This window comes from Camelina sativa, chromosome 7 (assembly GCF_030686135.1).
Source record: "Camelina sativa cultivar CO46 ecotype springtype chromosome 7, ASM3068613v1".
NCBI lineage: Eukaryota > Viridiplantae > Streptophyta > Magnoliopsida > Brassicales > Brassicaceae > Camelina > Camelina sativa.
The window spans coordinates 23,436,859-23,458,682 of NC_141886.1; the positions used below are offsets into that span (position 1 = coordinate 23,436,859).

The window sequence follows — 21,824 nt, forward strand, 5'->3', positions numbered from 1 at the left end:
AAAATCATTAACAGAGGTGAATCCTAGCAGAACTCCCATTCCTAGGGCTGGGCTTATTAACATAAAGACCCTAATATCAGATTCTGTTTACAGTTGTGAATATTTCTAGGTCAGAGAGCCCATCGGCTCACAGAAGTGAATTATTTGAAGGTTTTTACTAGTTACTCAAAATCGGTAAATATTATTTGAAGGTTTTTTTGGTTTTTTCTCTTTTCCCCGACAATATCTGTAAGAGAAAAAACGAGAATATACTTTCTGAGATTGAACCGTCATTAATTATCATCCCTAAGTCTTATATATTCAGTAAGAAATTAACGTCAAACAATTAACGTACCTGACTTGGATGATAAGGAAGCTTGCTGAAATCTCTTTCTCACGATCGAAGTCAGAACCACAAGCTTCGTATATATCAAGTCTCTTATCGAAGTTTTGCGTCTATTATTCTCTCTGGTCGTCTTCTATCTAAGAAGAACATAGGGTCAAGCTATGGGTGACTTCAGTAATCTTGAGAAACATGGATTTGATTTCGGAGCGTTAGTCGGAGACTTGGCTTTTGAAGATGATTCGTGCAGGTACGTAACATTCTCATGTTTCTTCTGTTTACCTCAATTCAAGTATATATTACAAATCTATGGTTCTGCTTCTATTTCGTTTTGCCCCATGGCCATTCATACATCGACATTACTCTTGTCAACTTTTTTTGTTGGGCCGTGAGGATATATCATTGGAAGGGCTTCAGCAAGAACTAGAAGAATGTCAAACTGATGGGGTGAGATCAAACGGTTCTTTTGAGTTACTCTGTACATGGATAGACTTTTATATTCCAAGGATATGATCTGATGTCTTCTCTATCTTGTTTGTGTGAAAGCTCAGGTTGTTGCCAATATACTCTCCAGTGGTGCCAAACTTAGAGAATACGCAAAAGGTGTAAGAAAACAATCTACAGAAGGTTCAATTGGATTCCATTCAGGTTGCTCTTTAATTTCTATACTCTCTTACTTGTGATACATTGTGGCACCTTGTTATTTTCTACTTGCATACAAGTTTTGGTGATGAGTAACTTACTTTTATACCATCCATGTGAATACACAGGATTACATAAAAGAAAGTGATAAGCTAGTCTCACTTCACGATTAGATTCGTGACTGTGACAGAATCCTGTCACATATGGAGACTGTCCTTAGTGGATTTCAGGTACTTGACACATTAATCATTGTTATATGATTTTGTGTGTGTTTATGGACTTTTGCTTGATAGGAGAATATGCTACTCTTGGTATACTTATATAGGTTTGTAAACTAATTACCCTCTTTGCGTCTTTGTTTCTGTCAGGAGGAGATTGGTTCTAAAAGTTCAGACATAAAGATTCTTCAAGAAGAGTCAATGGACATAAGTTTGAGACTGAAAAATCGCAGGGTATAAGCCAATGAGAAACCACTATTAGTATTTGTTATGCTAACCTGTGTGGTATTTGCTATCTATTTCACTCATTAAAATGAGCTCTTCTATGTGAACAGGTGGCTGAATCAAAGCTAGCAAAAAATTTCGAAGACATTATAGTGCCACCAAAGATGATCGTTGTAATTGTTCATGGAGAGGTATTTTTCTAATTCCTGTTTTTATGTAGCTCTTTTGTTCTGTTAGGGTGTCGGATTTTAGGATCTTTGCATGTGTTTGTGGTGCTGTATAATCATATGATGTACTCTTTCTTCAGGTGAATGAAGAGTATATGAAAACACTCCAAATTCTGAGCAACAAGCTGAAATTTATAAAAGCAGATCCCGCGGCTAAAAGTTCGAAAGCTTTAGAAGATGTAGAGCCTGAGCTTGAAAAGCTCCGCCAAAAAGCTATTTCCAAGGTTAACTTGATCCTTAACAATTTATGTATTTTTATGTTGTACGTTTGACTTCTTCTATGATGTCGCTGAAAGTAGTGTAAGCTAACTAAATCTGTTCTTATGTAGGTGTATGATTTTATTGTCCAGAAGCTTATAGCCTTGAAGTAACCCAAAACAAACATTCAGATTCTTCAACAGAGTGTGTTATTAAAGTACAAGTGAGTCATGTCTCTTCAAGGCCCTTTGACTTGGTTTAGTTAGTGGAATTACTATTGGACAACATTTCCCTAGCTCTTGAATGCATATTGTATTGATTTTTTCTTATGCAATTTTAATGATAGGTGTATAATCTCTTTCCTCAAAGAACATGGAAAAGAAGTGTTTATGGATGTCCGTGCTGCAGACATTGATACCATGAACAAGGTGATATTCTTTATCTTGTTTGATTGCTTGCACCATCCTGCAACTCCTTTATATAGTCTTAGCTACATCCAGTTGCACTTTACATGCCAGTTGTTCTTCATTCGAGCCTTTTGTCTCGCTTAGAGATAGATAAAGTTAGTTTTTACTTTGTTGAATGAGCTATGATAAGAAAAAGGCTGTATGTATGTTATATAAGACTTACAATTGTCGTAACATCTAATGTAATGTGAGATCTGGTTTCAGGTGTTAAGTGCACATTTTCGTGCTTATATTCAAGCACTTGAGAAACTACAGTTAGATATAGCCACAGCGAATGACTTGATTGGGGTGGAGACTAGAAGAACCACTGGTCTCTTCTCAAGAGCTAGGGAGCCACTAAAGAACCGCTCTGCCGTTTTTGCTTTGGGTGATAGGATAAATATTATAAAGGTAATTATATTATCCAGTGATAAGCATTGCTGATTGATTTTTAAGACATAAATCGAGTTACTCCTACCTTCACTTGACATTTTCTGTCTGATGCAGGAAATTGATCAACCTGCATTGATCCCGCACATAGCCGAAGCTAGCTCTCTCAGATATCCTTATGAAATGCTCTTCAGAAGCTTGCACAAACTACTTATGGATACAGCTACTTCTGAGTTCTGTTTATTTTTCCCCCTTTTCCATTTGTGTTATATATTGTTGCTCATAGCTCAGGGTTAATGACATTTGTTTTCATTTTAACAGGTACTTATTTTGTGATGAGTTCTTTGGTGAAGAGTCCATATTCTATGAAATTTTTGCGGGTAATTTCTAAATCTATCTCCCTTTTGCTTTTTGGTAGCTGTATAACTCCTTCCAAGATAATTACAATGGTTGTTACAAATATGGTAGTATCTAAGAAATTTATTTTTCTGCTTTCGGATAGAAAGTTAAACTCCTACTGTATAATTGATATAATAATGATATTAGCAATCTTTTCTTGGGTAAATTCTGAATTCTCCATGGTACAGGTCCATTCTCTGTCATCGATGAGCACATCCTTTCAAACTGTTTTGATGCTATCGGTCTGATGCTTATGATTCGCATTATACACCACAACCAGGTATTAACTATGATCCAATAACTACTTTGCGTGTTTGAGTGAATCTCTTGGAATCAGGGAATGTAGTTAGCTCCCCTTTTTCATTTTTTTGAAGTCACATTCTTATGTGAGAATGCATTAGAAATTAGTGGGTCCAGTGAAGTATGGTAAGATATTTATGACTTAATAATATCTTGCAAACTAATGATTCAGATGTTTCTTGATTACATAAGTGTTTCACAACCTATTTCAACAGATGATACTCTACTATAGCTTATATACATACCCCTTTTGTAAGGGTCATAATGGTTTATTAATTTGCCACTTTTTTCACAGCTTATCATGTCTCGCCGGAGGATTCCATGCCTGGATTTATATCTGGACAAGGTTTGTAACTCCTTGTCTCTTTTAGTCTGTTTGATATACTCTTAAATGTATATAACTGCAGCTCTTTTCACTTGCTAACTTATGTTTTCTCTCCGGTATAACTTTGAAGGTCTTGTATAGAATTTAGATACGAGTTCATAGATGTGGCTATGATTGATTTCCTTAGTTTTCCATATTCCTTTCTTGATGAATCTGTTACTTTTCAAATTGAGCAGGTTAATATTTCACTGTGGCTGTACCGGTTGTTATGCCAATAGCAGCGCCGGGCAGCTACAGTTAATTAACTCCTATTTTTTTTAAGACGAAGAAAGAAATTTGATTTTCTTCCTATTTCCAAAGGAACTGGAGTTACATCTCTTTTCCATTTCCATTCAAGAGTTCTTATGTGTTTCCACGCCCCTTTAAGACCCCGAAATTCGATTTTATTTTCGAAATATATGAAAAAAATTTCAAGATGGTGTTTGACTTACACCTCAGCAGTCTGCGAGATGCAAACGTAGAGACATTATGGGAAGATGATGTTCATCCTCACTATGTCATGAGGCGTTTTGCTGAATTCACGGCTTCGTTTATACACCTGTATGGAGATGGACAGGTTCGTTATGATTAAGCATTCCCTCTGTCTCTAATGATATGTGTTACCTGGAGCTTGTCACTCAAAGTTCTTGACTTTGTCTAATGAAACTCTGCAGCTGGATATCAATTTGGAGCGTTTAAGAATGGCAGTAGACATCTTGATTCTTAAGCTTGCAAAGTTGTTCCCAAGGCCAAAGCAACAGATTGTGTTTCTCATAAACAACTATGATATGAAAATTGCTGTGCTGAAGGTGAGTTGAACCCTTGACCGTCCCATGTTTAAGTGCACCCATGTAGGTGAATCTGACCTACCATAAGAATCTACTTTGATCATCTTCTTGTATTTTAGGAAGCTGAACCAGAAGGTGGGAAAATTCAAATGCATTTTGAGGAATTGCTTAAGAGCAACACGTCGTTATTCGTGGTAAAGGCCAATGTTGCAGTTTGAGTTTATTGAAATTTTATAATTTGCTTCATGATTATAGCGCAAGCATGGCTTTGTAGTAGCTAGCCTGCACCTTAAACTTGATGTCAACTCAATCTTGATTTTTGATTGTTCATATTTGTCTCGCAGGAAGAATTGCTGGTGGAGCATTTCAGTGATTTGATCAAATTTGTGAAAAGTCGAGACTGTAAGCAATTCTATCTTTCTTGTCCTCACAGTACTCATCACTTAAGTCAAATAACCACTAAACTGTTGTATATGTAGCAGCTGAGGATTCAAGTTCAAATTCAGAGAGCTCCATCACAGTTGCTAAAGTAGAGCCGCTGGTGAAAGACTTTGGAAGCAGATGGAAGACAGCGATAGAATTGATGCACAAAGATATCATAACTTCCTTTAGTAACTTCTTGTGTGGTATGGATATTTTGAAAGCTGCACTGACACAACTACTGCTCTATAACACAAGACTCAAAGACTACATCGAGAAAATAGATGGTGGATCTGCTTTGAACAGGGATCTTGTCTCCTTCAACATTTTTACCTTCGAGATCAAGAAATACATTACGAATTTCTGAAAGATAACATATGTGGCTGCTTATGAATAGTGTCAAATCTTTCAAAGTGAATCTAAAGCCAGTATTATGGGTTATGGTGCATTACTGAAAGACTGAAACCAGTACGAGTTTCTCTATGTCTTTTGCTACTATTATCCTATTTGTCTCAGCCTGAATGTATTGGATACTTTCATGGAAATCTCCATCCAACAAATCTCTAGGGTTTAAGATTTGAGATATAAAAAGGATGGGGGAAATTGATAAAGAAGAGAACAGAGACCGTTGCCCAATTGCTGCAAATGGATACTCTTACTGGTTAAAGTAATAATCTTAAGTTAAGTAACAAATATGCAACAAAAAAGAGTCTTCAGAGGCTCATTTCATTATCCGATCTCAAATCCTAAAACGATCAATATCAGTAAATACAGATCTTACATACCAAAACTAATTAACGCTTCCCTGAGTTATATCCTCGACAACTACACTACTAGGCAGTGGGAACACCAAAAAACCATCTACTTTCGCAGGGTAAAAGGACACCCTTCCTTTACAAAACATCCTCGTGATAAAGATGAAGCCCTAATCCAAATCTTGCACACGCACGGCGAAACGCCATTGCTTCAGCCTTTTGCACAGCATCACCATAGCCTTTGTCATCTACAGGAGTGGTACCTGTTGATTCCCTAAATATCTTCACAACACCAAAAACAAGATGTTGAATTAGCAAATGGTTTCAGCTTACAAGCGCAAAACAATGAACACATAACGGGCTCACGGATAGTATGCAAGAAAGTAAAACATCACCACTTTTATCAATTCATCTCTAAGGTCTATGAGAGTAATGATAACAGAATCTACAACCCGGAGTTGTTGTTTCCCCACAGTTGCTAAACATACACTCTCTAAGCTTGTATTGGCTTGACGGTGGTTTCATCACCTTCAGTGGATAATTCAGATGTAGACAAAGAAAAAGAACAACAACTAGGTCTCTCTATAGCTTTGCAGCTTATCGGACAAAAAAGCAAAGAACTCAACCAGAGAGAGAACCACTTAGCCTAAAGTTACAAATCAAATCAAACCAAATGTAAACGAAGAGGGAGGGAAAGACCTCAGCATCAGTGCCGTAGAGAGTCACACGATAAGCCACAGTAACATTTTTCCCATCAGGAGAGTAAGTGATACTTCGAACTCCTCCTGACCATTCTGAGAAAACAGAGAAACACAGACAAAAAAAAAGTCAAAACCAAAACCCAAACATAAACCCAAAAAGAACAAGAATGGTTTAAAACAGACCTGGAGCATGCATATTCATGATCCTATTAACAATGTGCCTGAGAATCATCAACACAAGCAAGTATTAAGTATGAGTATGACCCAAAAAAAAACCACAAACAGGGTCTCTGAACCCCCACCCCAAAATCAAAAGAAAGAGATTACCAGGGGATGTATTTCATGGAGTACCCATCTTCAACTCTGGTTCGGATGACTGAATCTGGAACCTTTTTGTTAAGCTCCTTGAGAATCTCAGCGAGTGGTCTACTGATTCCTGAAGTTGGAACATCGTTTTCAACTTCAGAAGAGAATCTACGAACACCCTTTCCCATTTCCCTCGATACAGCAGCTGCTCCGCTCCTCAACGTCCATTTCGCCGCCTTCAACCGTAGCCCTAACCCTAACCCCGCCATTTTCTTTCGCCGGACCAAATTCTCAAAGGTCGCGTTTGTTTTGTATTTAATTAATCAAATAATTAGGTTTAAGTTTAACTTTTGGAATTCGAAGAGAGCAAAACGACGACGTTGCGAGGGTTCTTGTCTTCTCGAACCAGATTCAACAACTCTCTCTCTCTCTCTCTCTCTCTCTCTCTCGCTCCCGGCGTCTGTGTTCTTCTTTGCTTGAGTAAGCCGAGTGAGTTTAATCTAATCTCTGTTATGAAGTTTTTTTCTTGCTTTTTGCTTCTTCCCCAATTCTTATATTCTGTGCTATGAACTCTATCTGCAGAACAGGCTCAAGTAAAGAAAGAACAAAACTTATGGATTCATCAGATAAATGGGAAATTATCCATATACCTGAAAAGCCTGCATTGTCACCTGACCATCAGCCAACTGGTATGATTCAATCTCAAAGGCTTCTCCTTTTGGAATTTTTTTAGTCTATCAAAGGTTCTTTTTTGAAACTTCTTGTGTGTGTGTTGTTGTTGTTGTTCACAGTGAAGGTATGTGCGAGTCTAATAAAACCCAAAACCCAAATTTGCCAATACGATAGTAAGGTTTGTCACTCTTTATTTCGTTGATTAAATTTTACAGCTGCTCTGCATAACTGTAATCTCATGAGTGAATTTGTTGACTCTGGTATGATTAGGCATTTATGTAAGATTGCTCCTTTAGAAGATCTTCGTCATGTAAAAAGGGTGAAGAAGAAGATTCTTCCTGATAGCGGTATCTCATTGTTAGTTTTTTTTGTTGGCGTGGTGGTGATTGAATATTGATACACCATAACATAAAAATTATGAGGTTTTGATTGTAATGCTTATTGGACAGGTGAAACTCAGTTGACTGTCATCTTATGTCTAGCTCCTGAGCGTCACGATCATTTGAATGATAGTATACCACCTGATGTACAGAAACTCGTTGATCCCTATGAGTTGAGTCCTTTTATTAGAGAAGTAGGTGTTTCTTTTTTTTCTCTTTTCTCACCACAATTTTCTTCAAGGATTTTGTACATTTTGATTCCAAGTCAAAGATTTCTGCTATAATTATGATAGGTATGCAAATATGCCGCAGTATCCAAAGAAGAGTGGGAAGAACAGAGTAAGATATGGCCAACTTCATTTCACCCTCCAACCTAGTAAGCTCCATGTCTTTTTTGTTTGATTTTGGTTTCTTGGATCTTGTTTGTAACCAAAGGACTCTACATTATCGGTCTTGTCTTTTTAATATCTAATAAGCTTTAGTCGTTCTAGATTAATCCTACTTCTTGATGATTTCTACTAGTGCTCTTATCTGCATTGTGATAGCAATATATGTCTTTGTTTATTGTGCAAAAGTCAATGAATTTTTTACTTTTGCATTTGGCAATGACAGCAATATAGATGGCATCGGTGGGTTCAGCGAGGAGGATACACAATCGATCTGCAAGTTCATGAGAGTTGTTATTGATATGGCAGTATCTGGTCATAAACCAGTAAGTATTTACCATTGATCTACATAACGTCGATATGAAATTTTAGACAATAGACCAGGCTCTCCTAATCATCTGTTTACCATGGTTTCATTACATAGAAATTGATCTCAGTTTACCACATTTCTAATGTACTTTTCAGCTTGTAAATGCTGCAGTGATAGTCGATCCCTCAGTTAGGCGAATAATAGCTAGTGAAACTGATCAAGTATATGCTTCGTCTGGCGACAACACTAGCACTGAGACTAGCCCCTTTAAAGAAACGGGGGATATATGCTTAAATGACACACTTGAAAAACAGAATGGTTCATTGTCTGCTGTTGCTTGTCTGAATCCCTGGAACTGGAGTTTACAGCCGCATGACACTGAAAATTGTAGCCTGTGGCATCCTCTTAGGCATGCTTCCATGGTTGCCATTGAATCTTCTTCTGCCAGAGATAGACATCTGTTTCCCAATTCATCCGAGATTTTTGGTCAGGATCACGTTCAGCCCTCAAATATGGATTCTCCGGCTAAAAAGCAGAAAACAAGCAGTCAGAGTCCAGACGTAAGTTCATTCCAACCAAGATTCTTTAGTCTCCTCCACGTGCTTTGACTAGTACAGAATTCTCTCTTACACTTTTGAGCTACTGATAGGGTCCAAATTGACAGCGGAGAAAAGACTCTTCGAGATCCTTCAATGGACAGGCCGTATCTCCGCACTGCTTATGACATGTTCCTCCTGTTGGAGCCTTGTACAATGTGATTTTCTACATACATTACCCTTCTAACATCTGCAAGTTTGTGTATCTAATAAAGTGCGTGATATGTTCCCAAGGTGTGCTATGGCGCTTGTGCATCAAAGAATAAAGCGGATTTTCTATGCTTTTCCAAACCCTACGGCAAGTGGTCTCGGGAGTGTTCATATAGGCTTCAAGGGGAAAAGAGTTTGAACCATCATTATGCAGTGTTTAGAGTTTTGCTGCCTGATGACCCCCTTAGACAATTGGCCACAGTCTAATGCATTGTTGTAGTTGAGTAATAATTGTATTACAGGTTCTGAGTAAGAAAGCTGATTCTTTGTTCTTGTTCTTTTCAAGAATCCAAAATCTTATTGAGTTATATGTATACTATCAATGTTAGTCAACACAAATCATTTTGTTCTAAGTGCAATTTGCTAACCACTTAAAAGATCAAAGAGAGAGAGAGAAGCTTAATTCCTGAAAAGGCTTGTTTAAATTGGTATGTAATGAAGTCTGAATTTGTACTTACAGACTACAGTAAACTAAAACCATCTTGGTCGGATATTGTCTAGAGAGGAGGAAGATCAGCTTTTCCAGGATATCAAGGGAAATAGATAACATCTCTGATGTTGTCAATTCCTGTAGCGAACAGAATCATACGTTCGAAGCCAAGTCCAAATCCACAATGCTTTACTGTTCCATAATGACGCAAGTCAACGTACCACTCATATGGCTCAATTGGTAGACCTATCTCCTCGATCCTGTTACATAAGACTATCAGGTTTTGCTTCATAAAACGATCATAAAACTTTTATGATAAAAGAGTCAAAATATTGAATGTGTTTCACTTTCACATACCTCTGTTTGGCTCTGAGGCCAAGTCGACTCCCCACTCCACTTTGTTATCGAATTCCTTTCCTTCAGCTACAGTTCTCTCAAGTACCTCTATTGCTTTAGCGGATACTTAGTCGGATCCACCCGTTCCCACATCAATTCTCAATGGCCAAAGTTAAGCTCAATGCTCTGCTTCACACCTCTTTACCTTCGGGAGGAATCTTCAAAACTCCATCAACAGTAACACAAGTTCCCGTCGCAACCAACTTTGAGAGATGTAAAGAGAAGAATCAACCATAAGTAAAAGCAAAAGTACCTTTCCCTTGTAAAAGAAACTTGATATGGATTTTGCTTCATAAACTCGTAGTTTCCCTCAGGGTAAGGGGTTTTTTTTTTTTTTTTTTTTTTATCAATTGCTGAACCTTACTTGCTACGCGCGTTTACTACCCAAGGTGTGACTTTTGAAATGGAGATTTTTTTTTTTTTTTTTACTTCATTATACATTACTTTTGAAAAGAGGTTGTTAGTACAGATGAGCTAATGGCGACAGTTTATTATATTTCTGAAATTTCGTACCACTCATATGGCTCAATTGGTAGACCTATCCTTTGGCAGATCCAGAAAATAATTTTATCCGGGACAATAATATTAAATAATTTTTTATTATTTTTTAAAATAAAATTATATTAGTTAAAACATTTAATTATTTTTGTCAACTTAAGATAAGTAATAAAAAAAGATTATCTTTATAGAATATGGGCTTGTTAACATAGGAAATATAAACAAAATTAAGTTTTTGTATTGTATTTGTATAATATTTTAGTATTATACACAACACAAAACGTGTATCTTAGAAGAAAATAGGGTAATGGGGCAATAAAAATATTTTAGCAGGGGCATACTTAAAAACTCATGTAAAATAACATTAATCTTAAAAAAATTACCTTTGGGAAATGCCCCTGTTAACCGTAACATACGTCCGCCCTTGACCTATCTCCTCGATCTTGTTACGTAAGACCACATGTTTTGCTTCATAAAACGATCATAAAAGAGCCAAAATATTGAATGTGTTTCACTTTCACATACCTTTTTATGATCGTTTAAATGAAGTTACATACCTTTAAAGGAGAGTTAATTATAAATAAATATTTAATTTATTTTTATTTAAAAGAAAAAGAATACCAAGTGACCCAATCAAAATTCACATGATTTGGTTGTTTTGTTCGTTTTGTTGATATAAACCCAACACTCACACATAATATTTCAAATTGAAATTATTACTTTTAAAAGTGACAACTAAATTAGTTTTCTTATTATGAAATTCAATCTAAAGATTTTTTAATAACTCATGGATAACTTCAATCTTTTTTTCTTTTTCACTCATCAATTTAATTTATAGTGCTAGATTCCATACTAATGGTTTCATCTTTATAGAACTCAGTTAAATGATATTTTTTAAATTATATTATTTTCTATATTTCACTTCCAGTTAAATATGATTGTTTTTGGGATCATTTTTCATTTTGATTAAATCACAAAGACCAAATTTTTTTAATTAAGTTATTTTTGTTTTTAAAACCTCAATCATAAATAAAATAAATATTATATTGATCTTTACATATTTATCTATTGGATCACAAAACAAAATAGACTTTATAAATAAAGTTGATAGACTTTACAAAACAAAATAGACTTTATAAATAGATAATTATATTGATCTTTAAATATTATATTGATTTTTACAAATTGTTAAAAATGGTACATGAATATGTGAGATAACATAATAGATAATTAGAGATGGATTCTTTCAACTTCATGACCTTATTGTGTGGTGAATATTGTAGAAAAGTATGAAAATAATGACTTATAAGAAGCTAATCGAAAATAGGCAGAATGAGTATTTTTAAGAAGTGAAGTGATGAAAAATTACATTTAGAAAAATGAGAGTTACAATTCTAATTTATTGTTTTATTTTAATACAATAGAGTGGAGAAATTTAATTAATGCATAATTTATATGATTTTAGTTTTATATTAAAATGTGAGTTAAATGTCAAGATTAAATATTTTTTAATTTATATTTTAATATAAATATTTTTTTGGTTAAAGTTGCATTGCCAAGTGGACCAACAAGGAGAGAGTGAAACCTTACTTTATTGTATATGATTTATAGAATTATTTTAAAAAATCTATCAATGTTCAAATAAATAGACTGATATCAACAAATAATTATTAGTGATTAATTGTTTTTTAAAAAAATATATGAAAGCATATTTAATCATAAATTTACTCATTTTATTTACATTATTTTTAGTAGTGATATATATATATATATATATGTATTAATCAACATGCAATTTCTTCATGAAATCAACATTTATTTTATAGCTTATATATACACAACTATTTATTTACTCTTTATCATTCTAAAATGAGTTAATTGTGTTAAATCTTCTTTCCTACAATTAATTAATGTTAACTCTAAAGTTAATAATCCAATATTATAACCATATTTTCATATATATATATATATATATGTGTTCTAAACTATGTATTATCATCGTCCTAAAAAAATGGAGGATAACAAACATAATAATCCTAAGACAACTATTATATCAGAGGATATAGTTGAAGAGATATTTTACCATCTTCCAATAAAAGCACTCGTTAGATTCAAAGTCTTGTCGAAAAAATGGAAATCGATGATCAAATCAACGTATTTTTCCCACAAGCTGCTCGTTCGTACAGGATTACCAACCTCTAATATGAAACTTCTAGTTGTTAGTAAACAACTATCAGCCAAGTTTGATATACAAGATTCAAATTCAACAACTTTGTGTTTGGGTACTTTTTCTAGGGATGATGATCACAACAATGGAAAATATTGTCCTTCTTCTTCTAGTTACTACACTTTTCCCGATGATCCAGTCGACAAATGTCAAAAGAAAACTATTCAAGTCTTGGGGTGTTGTGACGGATTGGTCTTGATTCGTATCTACGACGATTTTAGGTACATTTATTTGATCAATCTGACGACTAAAGAACACATGACACTTTCTCCGGCATTTTCGCAGTGGCCATTTACTCTTAAATTCAGGTTAACCGCAACGCCCGATAGAACATGGAGAGAAGTTTCTCAACTAGTCTTGCCAAATTATGAAGGTGAATTAGTGAAGATGATCCCAAGTCTTGCTGGATTTGGCAAAGATATTGTTACAAAATCATATAAGGTGATTTTGATATATCCAAGAGTTAAAACTTGTAATTGGGATTGTTTCAAGGCCAAGATCATACCCTTCGATAATGGTAAGCAAAGAGACACAAGTTTTTATTATTTAGATAATCGTAGATTCTGCAAAGAGCAATCATCAGTCTACGCAAATGGATCCCTCTTTTGGTTGACATTATATAACATATCACACAAACTTTCAGTGCTACTAGCTATGGATCTTCATATTGAAAAATTCCGATGGATAATGTTACCAAAGTGTTACACCAATTATGCTACGCCTGCTAGTATAGAAATGTGGAATCTCAATGATCGTTTGTGCCTATCGGATGTGCTAAACGATTCAGATTTGGGCGTTTGGAGTTTAAAACAAGAATATCCTCCTGACGAGAAATAGGTGCAAATATATTCTATTAGTTTAACAAATACACATGAAAAGTTTTGGATGCTTGGTCTAGCGGCTGCCTATTGTCGAAGTGTTAGAAAGAATCGATATCAATATTCGTTGGCTAGACAAAGAACAATTTTTTTTTCGCCGACAATCATTTCTCCTGCAAGTTTGATGCTTTGATGTTGTTTTGATTTTCACTTCGTCAAATCAAAACTGTTAAGTTTTTAACAATATTATATATATAGTTTAAATGTTTAGATATATTTTTATAAGTATATTGCCATTTCTATTTATTTGAGCTATTTATAAAACTGTTGTCATTTCTCTTTTCTTTCTAAGCTTTTCCTTATGTTTTTGTCAAGGATATGTGATATTTTAAAAACAATATATTATATTATATATTTGGATATACATAGTTATGATGAATAAATACAATATCTTAAACCAGTTTTCACGATTGTCAAGACGAAAGTAGGGATAAAGAGCAATTATTTGAAGTGAAGAGTTAGTTCCAGTTGACTAGGCAGCGGTTCGGTAAGGTTGGCTATACGGACATGAGCTTCACTAACATTTACCAAATCCACAGTGAAGTCATCTCCATCTATAGGTTCACCCAAGAGACCAGCTATCCAGCTCTCACCCACCCTATGCACTAGACTGAAAGGGAAACTAATATTTCAGTTTGCATATCCCTAGACTTGTGACAATCATTGTCTAAGCCAATGGGCACTCTGACCTAAAGAATCTACACAACTCTAAAAAGAATCTGAAACATCTAGTACAATCATTAAGAATGCTTGAGTTTGATGAATCGCATCAAAACAGCTACTACAATCTTTAAGAATGCCTGAGTTTGGTAAATCGTAGAAAAAAACTAAGTTGATCTCAGACTAACTATTGCGTCTTAACATGAAACTAATATCACTTCTCTGTTACTCAAACCAGAAATTTATTTTTCATGTCCGTATTGAAAAGCCTTCTTCAAGACACTCAGTTCTAAGGTCTTCCATGAGACCCTGAAACATAGATGGATCGCTCGTAACAAGAGCATTCACACTTAAGTGAAGCATCCTTTTCATAGAATCAGCATCATCCACAGTCCACGCATAAACATCTTTGTTTCTCCTGTTGATCAGATCACGCATGGTTGTAAACACATGGAAAATGATGGGTGGGTATGTTTTCAGTTGGAAACATCGGAACATATTGCTTACCGACGCACGACTCTGACTAATTCTTCATCGATCAAGGGATGATAGACTCCCACAACCCTAGCACCCTTCATTCTTAGCAGGTTGCTTCTCACCCCAGTTGAATGATCCACCATCACAATGTATCCCACCTGCCAGATAAAATTTAAGTACAGTCTCAAGTAATGAGCAAGAAACTGGCTCTCAACTTCGCTATTGAAATAACCATTTTCTACTTACTGTAGTATCTGGTGCTTGCTTGATTATGTCCCTAGCCAAAGTGTCACTTTTGGCCCATACGATGCAATTCTTGCACTGTGCGCTCTCAATCTAACAGAGGATTGAAGTCAAAACTCAGAAATACCACCAATAAATAAAAAAACAGTTACTCAAAGGTACTTATATAAGCAATTCTAGTTTTTGTGTATACAAAGAGATACAAGGAGAGAGATGATTAAACAAACCTCTTCAAGAGCTAAATATGTGATAACTTAATACTTACAACAGAAAGAATGTCTTGTGCCAGCCCCTTTTCATACATTGGCGGTCCAACTTTGGCATCAAGAATCACTTGCCGAACTGAAGTTGATATCAACTAGATGATTCAAGATGAAGGTGAGCAGCAATTACAAGTAGAAAGCAAAGCACGAGAAGATAGTGATAAAAAGAGTTGAGGCACTACCGCTAAAGCATCTTCAAGGGTAGGAATCCTACGATTTCCCGATGTTCCTTTAACAATCTCCGAGACATCGAGTTCCCTGATCTGCGAAAAGATCATGAAAGGATTGATACAAACGAGGTGAAAAGCACAAACATCACAAAAGCTGGTAAAGAAAGGGGAGAGATGAGAGACCTGTTTCATACTCAGATCTCCCACTTGAACAGAAGAGTTACGAGCAATACGCTGCAGATCCCTGACTGTGCGTGTGATCAGAAGATGAATTAACAAACAACTCCGATGAGAATCCAAACACAGAAATATCGAAATAAGAGAAGAGTATACAACAAGGATCAGAGCTTGTAACCTGTTGTGGAGAGCGAACAAAACACCATCGGAGGAACGAGATACATCGACTTCGATGCAATCAACTCGAGAACGTATAGCTAAACTGTAAGCATCCATCTGCGAGAGAGACAGAGTAGAAAGTAAGGTAGGTAGTAAGAGTGTGAAGAAGAAGAGATCGAGAGAGTGTACGTACCGTGTTTGGGAAAGCGAGTGTGGAATCGCCGCCGTGAGCACAGACAAGTGGAGGATGGTGAAGCCAATCGCACTTTTGCTCGACAATCTGACGAATTCGTCGGAGCTTGAAATGGAAGAAGAGAGGAGGGACTATAGCTAAGAAGACCACAGCGAAGAGAAACATTCTCTTAAATTTTCGCGAATACAATGGCCTTAAGAAACGACGGCGGCGAGTTACTCCTCCGTCGAGTGGCCGCCTTCTCTGTCGCCATCCGAAGATCGCCATTAGCTGTTTTAGGTGCTAAAGCCGACGTTTAACGCAATGTGAAAATAAAAAGAGAAGTTTACTTTTGAGGATATAGATTTTTTTTTTTTTTTTTTTTTTATGTGACATTTTGTTAGATTACTTATGAAATTATGTTACTCCTATAAATTATTTTCAGTTTACAAAATTTTGTAAATTTATATATGAAAACTTTGATCAACAAGGATTTAAAAAAATAACACTATTATTCTCATTTGTTCAATATCTTAAGAGTCACTGAGTCAGTAATGTAAACCCATCAAAATAAAATTAGAAGTTTAAACACAAAAAGAAAAAATCACTTCCTAGTCTTATCAAGAACTTCAATGAATCTCTTTGGAACTCCATAGTGTTCCACCATATATCTCGCAAGATTATCAATCACACCTCCTTGAATCAGAACCTCGTACCCTTTCTTACCTGAAAGCAACACACACAACAAAACAATCATCTCTCAAATACTACACAGATGAACAAAACAAAAAAGGATATAGATTTTAAACGTGCGTACCTGGAAGTTCTCCAACTGAAGTACTGCAAGCAAACTTCTTCTGCAGTTCTGATCCAAACAAGTCTGGTTCTATCAAGAACGTCTCCATCCCTGTGACCTTGGTCACTTTTTTGTTACCTTGTCTTCGTTCTGTCATTATCTGAACCGGTTTTATAGCTCCTTTACGAACCACAGGTTCACCGCCTCCTCTCATCACTACGTGATGAGGCTGCATTCTACCTACAAACGTCGACCCAACATCCTTTTTGTGAATCTCTGACGGATATGCCGATCCCTTTTTGATAGCTCCTTTGAACAGTGAATCACATAGTATCGCATCCAACACCACCATTGACTTGTTTGTTGGCTTTACCAGATTTTCCTTCTCGATGTATCTGAACACAACATCAGTTGCTTCGGAAACTGTGTATAGATTTCCTTTGTCTTCCCCAACTGATGCAAATATTGCACTGTTGTGTATGCTAGGTTTATAGACCTCTATGATTTCAAGCATTTTCTCTGACTGAGGTTGCGCTGTGGAGCGCTCTCCAGGAGACTCAGAGACTTCAGCTTTCTTCTTCTCTGGCTTGAAGGATTTGTAATCCGGGTGGCTGCGGTTGACTGATATTAATACAATCTCCTTCTTATGCTTGTCTTCTTTAACAGATATCTGCGCATATATTTCAAAGATTGTGACAGAGTGTAGTTGCCAATCAAGACACCAAAGCAAATCTACTAGCAATTAGTGCTTATATCAGGGTAAATGTAAATGTACCAATGTGTTACAGACTTTGAAGGAGATACAGTTTACAACACTTGCTACTAATAGTTTCCTAAATTAATAAGCCTGCTGGTTTTTGCAGTTAATCATCTACAAATAACATCTACTAACACTCCTGTTATATCAAAACATAAAATCAAGCAAAAAGAAATACCATAAGACAAGAGAAATCAGTTAAAAAACTGACCATTCCAGTAGACGCTTTAGACTGCAGCCACTTTGACAGCTTTTTATGGGAAGACTTCTTAATGTCAAGTGTGAGACCAGATGGCCTACAAGGTAATACATGATTTGCCCTGCACCACTCACAGGAAAACATATGTAAGCCAAACGTAGAAAGGAGAATAAAACAGGCAATTCCAGGTGTTTAGCTTGTCATATTCGGAGTCAAGAGTAACACAAACACGAACGGAGCATCAGAGCATAATAAAAACAACCCAAGCATAGTCAAAGCCAACAAGGTAAAGCCGGATAGCATACATCAGTAGGTACAATACCAAGCCAATCCCAGAATATACTTGGTTTTTCATATAACAAAAATATCTGAATAGTGCTCTTACCATAGCGTACTTCCTGGGATGGGAAGGTCCTTCTCCTTTAGAGTTGTATGCAATGCTTGCAAAAGGCATTGGTCAAGAAGGGCATCTACCTCCTCAGGGGAGAGAATATTCTGCTTGTCGGCATTTGCTTCATTAGCAGAAGAAACGTCATCTGTCAAGTTCAGCTCATTCATGCTCCCAACCAAATGTTCTTCAGTATCATTCTTAGCATCCGTAACAGAGGTTGAAGGCACAATATTGTTAACATCACCAGATTCATCTTCAGTCTCTGTGCTTGTCTGAGGACCAGCTGAAGAGTCTGAGATTTCTTCAACTGAACCAGAAGCAAGGTACGATGGATCCTCCATGACAACATTCTCCATAAAACCAGCATTTGGAACATAGTGCCCCTCAGCTGATTCCCTGTGAAACACATCTCCCGCATGTAAGAAACTGAATTCCTTCAAAGATAACAAAACGAAGAGAAAAAAAAAAAAAAAAGCTGTTGCTAGCATCTCATGTACCAAAGGAAGTCACGGTAATAATGAGTAATCCGTAAAGCCTTCCCACGCAAACCTGCTTTAAGAGCTTCTTCACTACTCATTGTGGTACACCCAACCTTGAGAAAAAAAAATGCATAAGCATGATGTCACTCAAGACACAAACTTCAAGATTTATATATCAGTTAGCAAAATATAAAGAGACTTACCGCAATAGGTGCGGGATTCCCAGGAACCTGGACAGCCCATATTTCTCCAGCAGAGAAAGAAGGAAAGCCTTGGGAAGGGATCCATATACCTGGGAACATCAAATCTGCACCGCCTAAAACATACCGTGAAACCTCACCTCCTTTCAACATAAAGGAAGGTAACATTTCCGGAGCCTCCCAGAGAGCAAAAACTGCAGCAGAGTAAGAAACAAAATACAACTAATCAGATTGAACTATCCCACTCATGCGGCAAACCTGTTTGAGTAGAATCAGTAGAATTTCTGCAAAGTGCAAACCTGTTGGGAATATCTCAGTTCCTCTTCCATCGATATCAAAAAACATGGGACATCCACCTTCGATACTATACACATGGACTCGATTCTGAAACTTGGAAAGAGTTATCTCGACCTAGGCAGAAACAATCAATGGCAAAAGTAAGCAAACAGCGAACCGCATCAAAGTATCAAACCATAGCACAATCCGATCGAGAATCAATCAGATGAAACGAATCAAACAGTCCAAGTAATCTATCCAGGCAACAACGATACCAAAACTAAGGGGAAAAAAAAAAAAAAAAATCCGACCTTGGGAGGAAGGATTGCGTCGAGGAGTTCATCGGTTAGAAGGGGAAGCCTATTTCGTACAGTGCGGCGGAGTTTTTTCCGGTCAGCGCCGGAGAGACGCTGGTGAGACTTTGCCTCCACGGCCTTCTTGAACATTCTGTTCGCCTCTAGTGTCGCTTTACCACCGCGTGACTCGAACCAAAACCAGACCACCACCAGTGTTGTCGTTTCGTCTCTCTTAACCCCTTACTTTATGTTTTCGGTTCTGACTTCGCTTCTAAGCCGGCCACGTGTCTCTTGCATTGTAATTTAATCAAACCGGTTCAACAAATCGGTCCAGAATTGTATTCACTTTTGGAGCGCAAATCAAACCGAATTTCAGCGACATGTGGCGTGAAGCATCAATTTCTTCTAATTAGGGCGATAACCAATCATAACATAACACTAGGAGAAGACCAGCACGTGTACGTGCGGGTTTTTTTTTTAATTTTTTCCCCTTTTTAATTGAGAAATTTATCAAGACTGGCATGAATAGTGTGATAGAGACGAGTTAAAATGACTATGTTACCCTGTAAAATTTAAACTACAATATTAGATATATTTTTCTAAAATAAAGCTTATCCAATCTTTCTTTAAAAAAGACATTTTTGACGAATTTTTTCTTTTTTCAATTTCTTGTTTCTCTCTGCAATTCCTCCTCCTTTCATATTCTAATATTTTTTTGGTGAATCTCTTCATCTAACATCATCTAATGGAGAGACAAACTACTCTACATAGTTTTTTCTGTAACCTACTCCAACAAATTCCTGCATCTGATCTAGTTACACCAGTCTTGTATGAGAAATCCCTTTATCTATAGCAGAAGATGCTCTCGTCGTTGTTGGAGATGCTTCCGTCAAAGCTAGGTATGAGACTCATATGTTATCGGTCAAGTTAGGTTTTAACTGATGGACCAGATCTAGAGTATATTAATTTGTCCTCCACTTAGCTTGTCCATTATCTCTTTATCAACAATAGACAAACTCTCATTTGTTGTCCATTTCTCATATATCCCAGTCAATCGATGGACATAATGGACTCAATGAGGACTCAAAGGTTGGACGCTCAGAGCACAACACTGAAGACATGGTACTAATTGATGGGCCAGATCTAGAGGATAGAAATATTGTCCATCCTCTAACTTGTTCACTAACTATGTTGTCCATCTTGTAGAAGATGTGCACATAAGTGATGGACTCGAGGAGTACACAAGTGTTGCATTTCTAAGTTTGTTTGATATTTCCATTTACTGGTCTAATTTGCTTACGTTTCTCTTTGTTTTTTTTGTTTTTTTTGATAGACAATTTTCAAAGTTCTAGTCTTTTCATGTTTGGTCTATCTCGATTGGAATCTGCATTAGTAGTGGACATGTATCATAAACTGGTTGTGGACAAAAATACATGTATATTGTTGTCTATTATAATAGTGGACTAATTTTTTATAAACAAACTTGTCCACAATAAAAAACAAACAATGTGGACATAAAAATGTGGCGAATAATGATAAATTACTATGGGAAGAAGCAAAATCCTATTCGGATAGGTATTTGCATACTACGCCCCTGGTGGAGGATAGGGGAGCGTTTCCTCGATGTCAGATTGATGGTTCTTGGAAAGGGTCAGATGCTATGCAGGGTCTAGGATGGTGGTGTTGTAGTGATGATGATGCGACTCTCCTTTTGGGAGCACGGAGTCAGAGATGCGGTCCTACATCCTTACATGCACAGCTACAAGCCTTGATTTGGGCTATGGAGTCACTCTTGGCGGCTGGAGTTGGATGTCAAAGCTTTGAGACAGACTGTGCAGAATTGGTGGCGATGGTGCAGACGCCTGACGATTGGCCATCTTTTTCGAACCTGTTAGAGGAGTTTCTTGTGCTCAGACCATGCTTTTCCTCGTTCTCCCTGATCAGGATCTCTAGAGAGCTCAATGTAAGGGCAGATTGTCTAGCCCGTTCTTCAAGATTGCTTTCCTCTGAAATTTCCTTTGTAAACTCTTTTCCTCCGGTTTGGGCAACCAATCTTGGAGTTATTTTTTAATTTGATTAATGTTTGGTTGAAAAAAAAAAAAAAAAAAAAAAAAAAAAAAAAAATGTGGTCTATCCAAAAATATTAATTAATGATTTTAAAGTGATTCATTATATGTCAGATGATTTTAATTAACATTTTTCCAGGGTAATTTTGTCTTTTTATCTTATGTCAAAAAGCAAAAAATGGCATTTTAGAGAAGACAAAATAAAAATGGCATTCTTGACAACTTTTTTGGGAAAATGGCATTCTTAGCCAAATTCCCTTTTTAATTTATTTAAATTATAATCTGAACTAAATTTAAATTTCATTTACGTTGTATTATTATGGGCAAACACATAATGTGTTGTAATATTTATAAATGAA

General features: G+C 36.3%; 3 protein-coding genes, 1 long non-coding RNA gene and 3 pseudogenes across 8 annotated transcripts; 3 read left to right on the forward strand and 4 right to left on the reverse strand.

The window, feature by feature from the left end:
- The first annotated feature begins 74 nt into the window (after window positions 1-74).
- LOC104704824 (vacuolar protein sorting-associated protein 52 A-like) lies at window positions 75-5,969 on the forward strand (annotated as a pseudogene). Its single transcript, XR_015560984.1, has 19 exons — window positions 75-595; window positions 666-769; window positions 874-970; window positions 1,093-1,194; window positions 1,333-1,416; window positions 1,518-1,598; window positions 1,715-1,858; window positions 1,964-2,055; window positions 2,179-2,260; window positions 2,504-2,689; window positions 2,786-2,901; window positions 2,990-3,048; window positions 3,256-3,347; window positions 3,663-3,713; window positions 3,929-3,946; window positions 4,156-4,308; window positions 4,406-4,540; window positions 4,639-4,713; window positions 4,864-5,969. The product of XR_015560984.1 is annotated as a vacuolar protein sorting-associated protein 52 A-like (transcript).
- LOC104701795 (DNA repair RAD52-like protein 1, mitochondrial) lies at window positions 5,576-6,980 on the reverse strand. The gene is made up of 4 exons (XM_010417536.3): window positions 6,723-6,980; window positions 6,579-6,616; window positions 6,394-6,488; window positions 5,576-5,976 (listed from the first exon to the last, which is right to left on the reverse strand). Exons 1-4 carry the CDS (start codon window positions 6,968-6,970, stop codon window positions 5,833-5,835), a joined length of 525 nt encoding a protein of 174 aa, XP_010415838.1. The 5' UTR covers window positions 6,971-6,980; the 3' UTR covers window positions 5,576-5,832.
- A 79-nt stretch (window positions 6,981-7,059) lies between these two features.
- LOC104701793 (tRNA-specific adenosine deaminase TAD3-like) lies at window positions 7,060-9,608 on the forward strand (annotated as a pseudogene). The gene is made up of 10 exons (XR_015560985.1): window positions 7,060-7,190; window positions 7,284-7,390; window positions 7,493-7,551; window positions 7,644-7,720; window positions 7,823-7,947; window positions 8,047-8,129; window positions 8,366-8,465; window positions 8,605-9,013; window positions 9,089-9,203; window positions 9,280-9,608. The product of XR_015560985.1 is annotated as a tRNA-specific adenosine deaminase TAD3-like (transcript).
- Window positions 9,521-11,561, reverse strand: LOC147941606 (uncharacterized). Of its 2 annotated transcripts, XR_015560987.1 has the most exons (3): window positions 10,963-11,561; window positions 10,043-10,284; window positions 9,641-9,945 (listed from the first exon to the last, which is right to left on the reverse strand). It is a non-coding gene; the product is annotated as an uncharacterized LOC147941606 (long non-coding RNA). The 2 variants fall into 2 exon arrangements; XR_015560986.1 differs by lacking the exon at window positions 10,963-11,561 and having other exon boundaries at window positions 9,521-9,945; window positions 10,043-10,587.
- A 1,012-nt stretch (window positions 11,562-12,573) lies between these two features.
- Window positions 12,574-13,968, forward strand: LOC104701796 (putative F-box protein At1g71320 pseudogene; annotated as a pseudogene).
- Window positions 13,969-14,400: 432 nt separating this feature from the next.
- On the reverse strand, window positions 14,401-16,547 carry LOC104701797 (glycerophosphodiester phosphodiesterase GDPD4). 2 transcript variants are annotated; one of them, XM_010417539.3, is made up of 8 exons: window positions 16,027-16,547; window positions 15,853-15,950; window positions 15,681-15,745; window positions 15,510-15,590; window positions 15,330-15,422; window positions 15,068-15,157; window positions 14,852-14,979; window positions 14,401-14,762 (listed from the first exon to the last, which is right to left on the reverse strand). In XM_010417539.3, exons 2-8 carry the CDS (start codon window positions 15,896-15,898, stop codon window positions 14,594-14,596), a joined length of 672 nt encoding a protein of 223 aa, XP_010415841.1. In that variant the 5' UTR covers window positions 15,899-15,950; window positions 16,027-16,547; the 3' UTR covers window positions 14,401-14,593. The 2 variants fall into 2 exon arrangements, with proteins under 2 accessions (XP_010415841.1, XP_010415839.1); XM_010417537.3 differs by having other exon boundaries at window positions 15,681-15,741; window positions 16,027-16,424.
- LOC104701798 (uncharacterized) lies at window positions 16,499-19,865 on the reverse strand. The gene is made up of 8 exons (XM_010417540.2): window positions 19,415-19,865; window positions 19,127-19,238; window positions 18,831-19,021; window positions 18,646-18,740; window positions 18,143-18,544; window positions 17,770-17,878; window positions 16,823-17,471; window positions 16,499-16,731 (listed from the first exon to the last, which is right to left on the reverse strand). The coding sequence occupies exons 1-8, from the start codon at window positions 19,547-19,549 to the stop codon at window positions 16,610-16,612; spliced, it is 1,815 nt and encodes a 604-aa protein (XP_010415842.2). The 5' UTR covers window positions 19,550-19,865; the 3' UTR covers window positions 16,499-16,609.
- Between the last annotated feature and the right edge of the window lie 1,959 nt (window positions 19,866-21,824).

Excerpts from the sequence above, each read along its gene's own strand:
- LOC104701798 (XM_010417540.2), bottom strand. The coding sequence starts at position 19,549 with ATGTTCAAGAAGGCCGTGGAGGCAAAGTCTCACCAGCGTCTCTCCGGC. Across the intron at positions 18,741-18,830 it reads GGAATCCCGCACCTATTGCG|GTTGGGTGTACCACAATGAG; the intron begins GTAAGTCTCTTT and ends TTTTTTCTCAAG. Across the intron at positions 16,732-16,822 it reads TTCAGTTGGAGAACTTCCAG|GTAAGAAAGGGTACGAGGTT; the intron begins GTACGCACGTTT and ends TGTTGCTTTCAG.
- LOC104701795 (XM_010417536.3), bottom strand. The coding sequence starts at position 6,970 with ATGGCGGGGTTAGGGTTAGGGCTACGGTTGAAGGCGGCGAAATGGACG. Across the intron at positions 6,489-6,578 it reads CATGAATATGCATGCTCCAG|AATGGTCAGGAGGAGTTCGA; the intron begins GTCTGTTTTAAA and ends CTGTTTTCTCAG. Across the intron at positions 5,977-6,393 it reads TCTACGGCACTGATGCTGAG|ATATTTAGGGAATCAACAGG; the intron begins GTCTTTCCCTCC and ends GGTGTTGTGAAG.
- LOC104701797 (XM_010417537.3), bottom strand. The coding sequence starts at position 16,293 with ATGGCGATCTTCGGATGGCGACAGAGAAGGCGGCCACTCGACGGAGGA. Across the intron at positions 15,742-15,852 it reads TTGTTCGCTCTCCACAACAG|GGATCTGCAGCGTATTGCTC; the intron begins GTTACAAGCTCT and ends ACGCACAGTCAG. Across the intron at positions 15,591-15,680 it reads GAGATCTGAGTATGAAACAG|ATCAGGGAACTCGATGTCTC; the intron begins GTCTCTCATCTC and ends ATCTTTTCGCAG.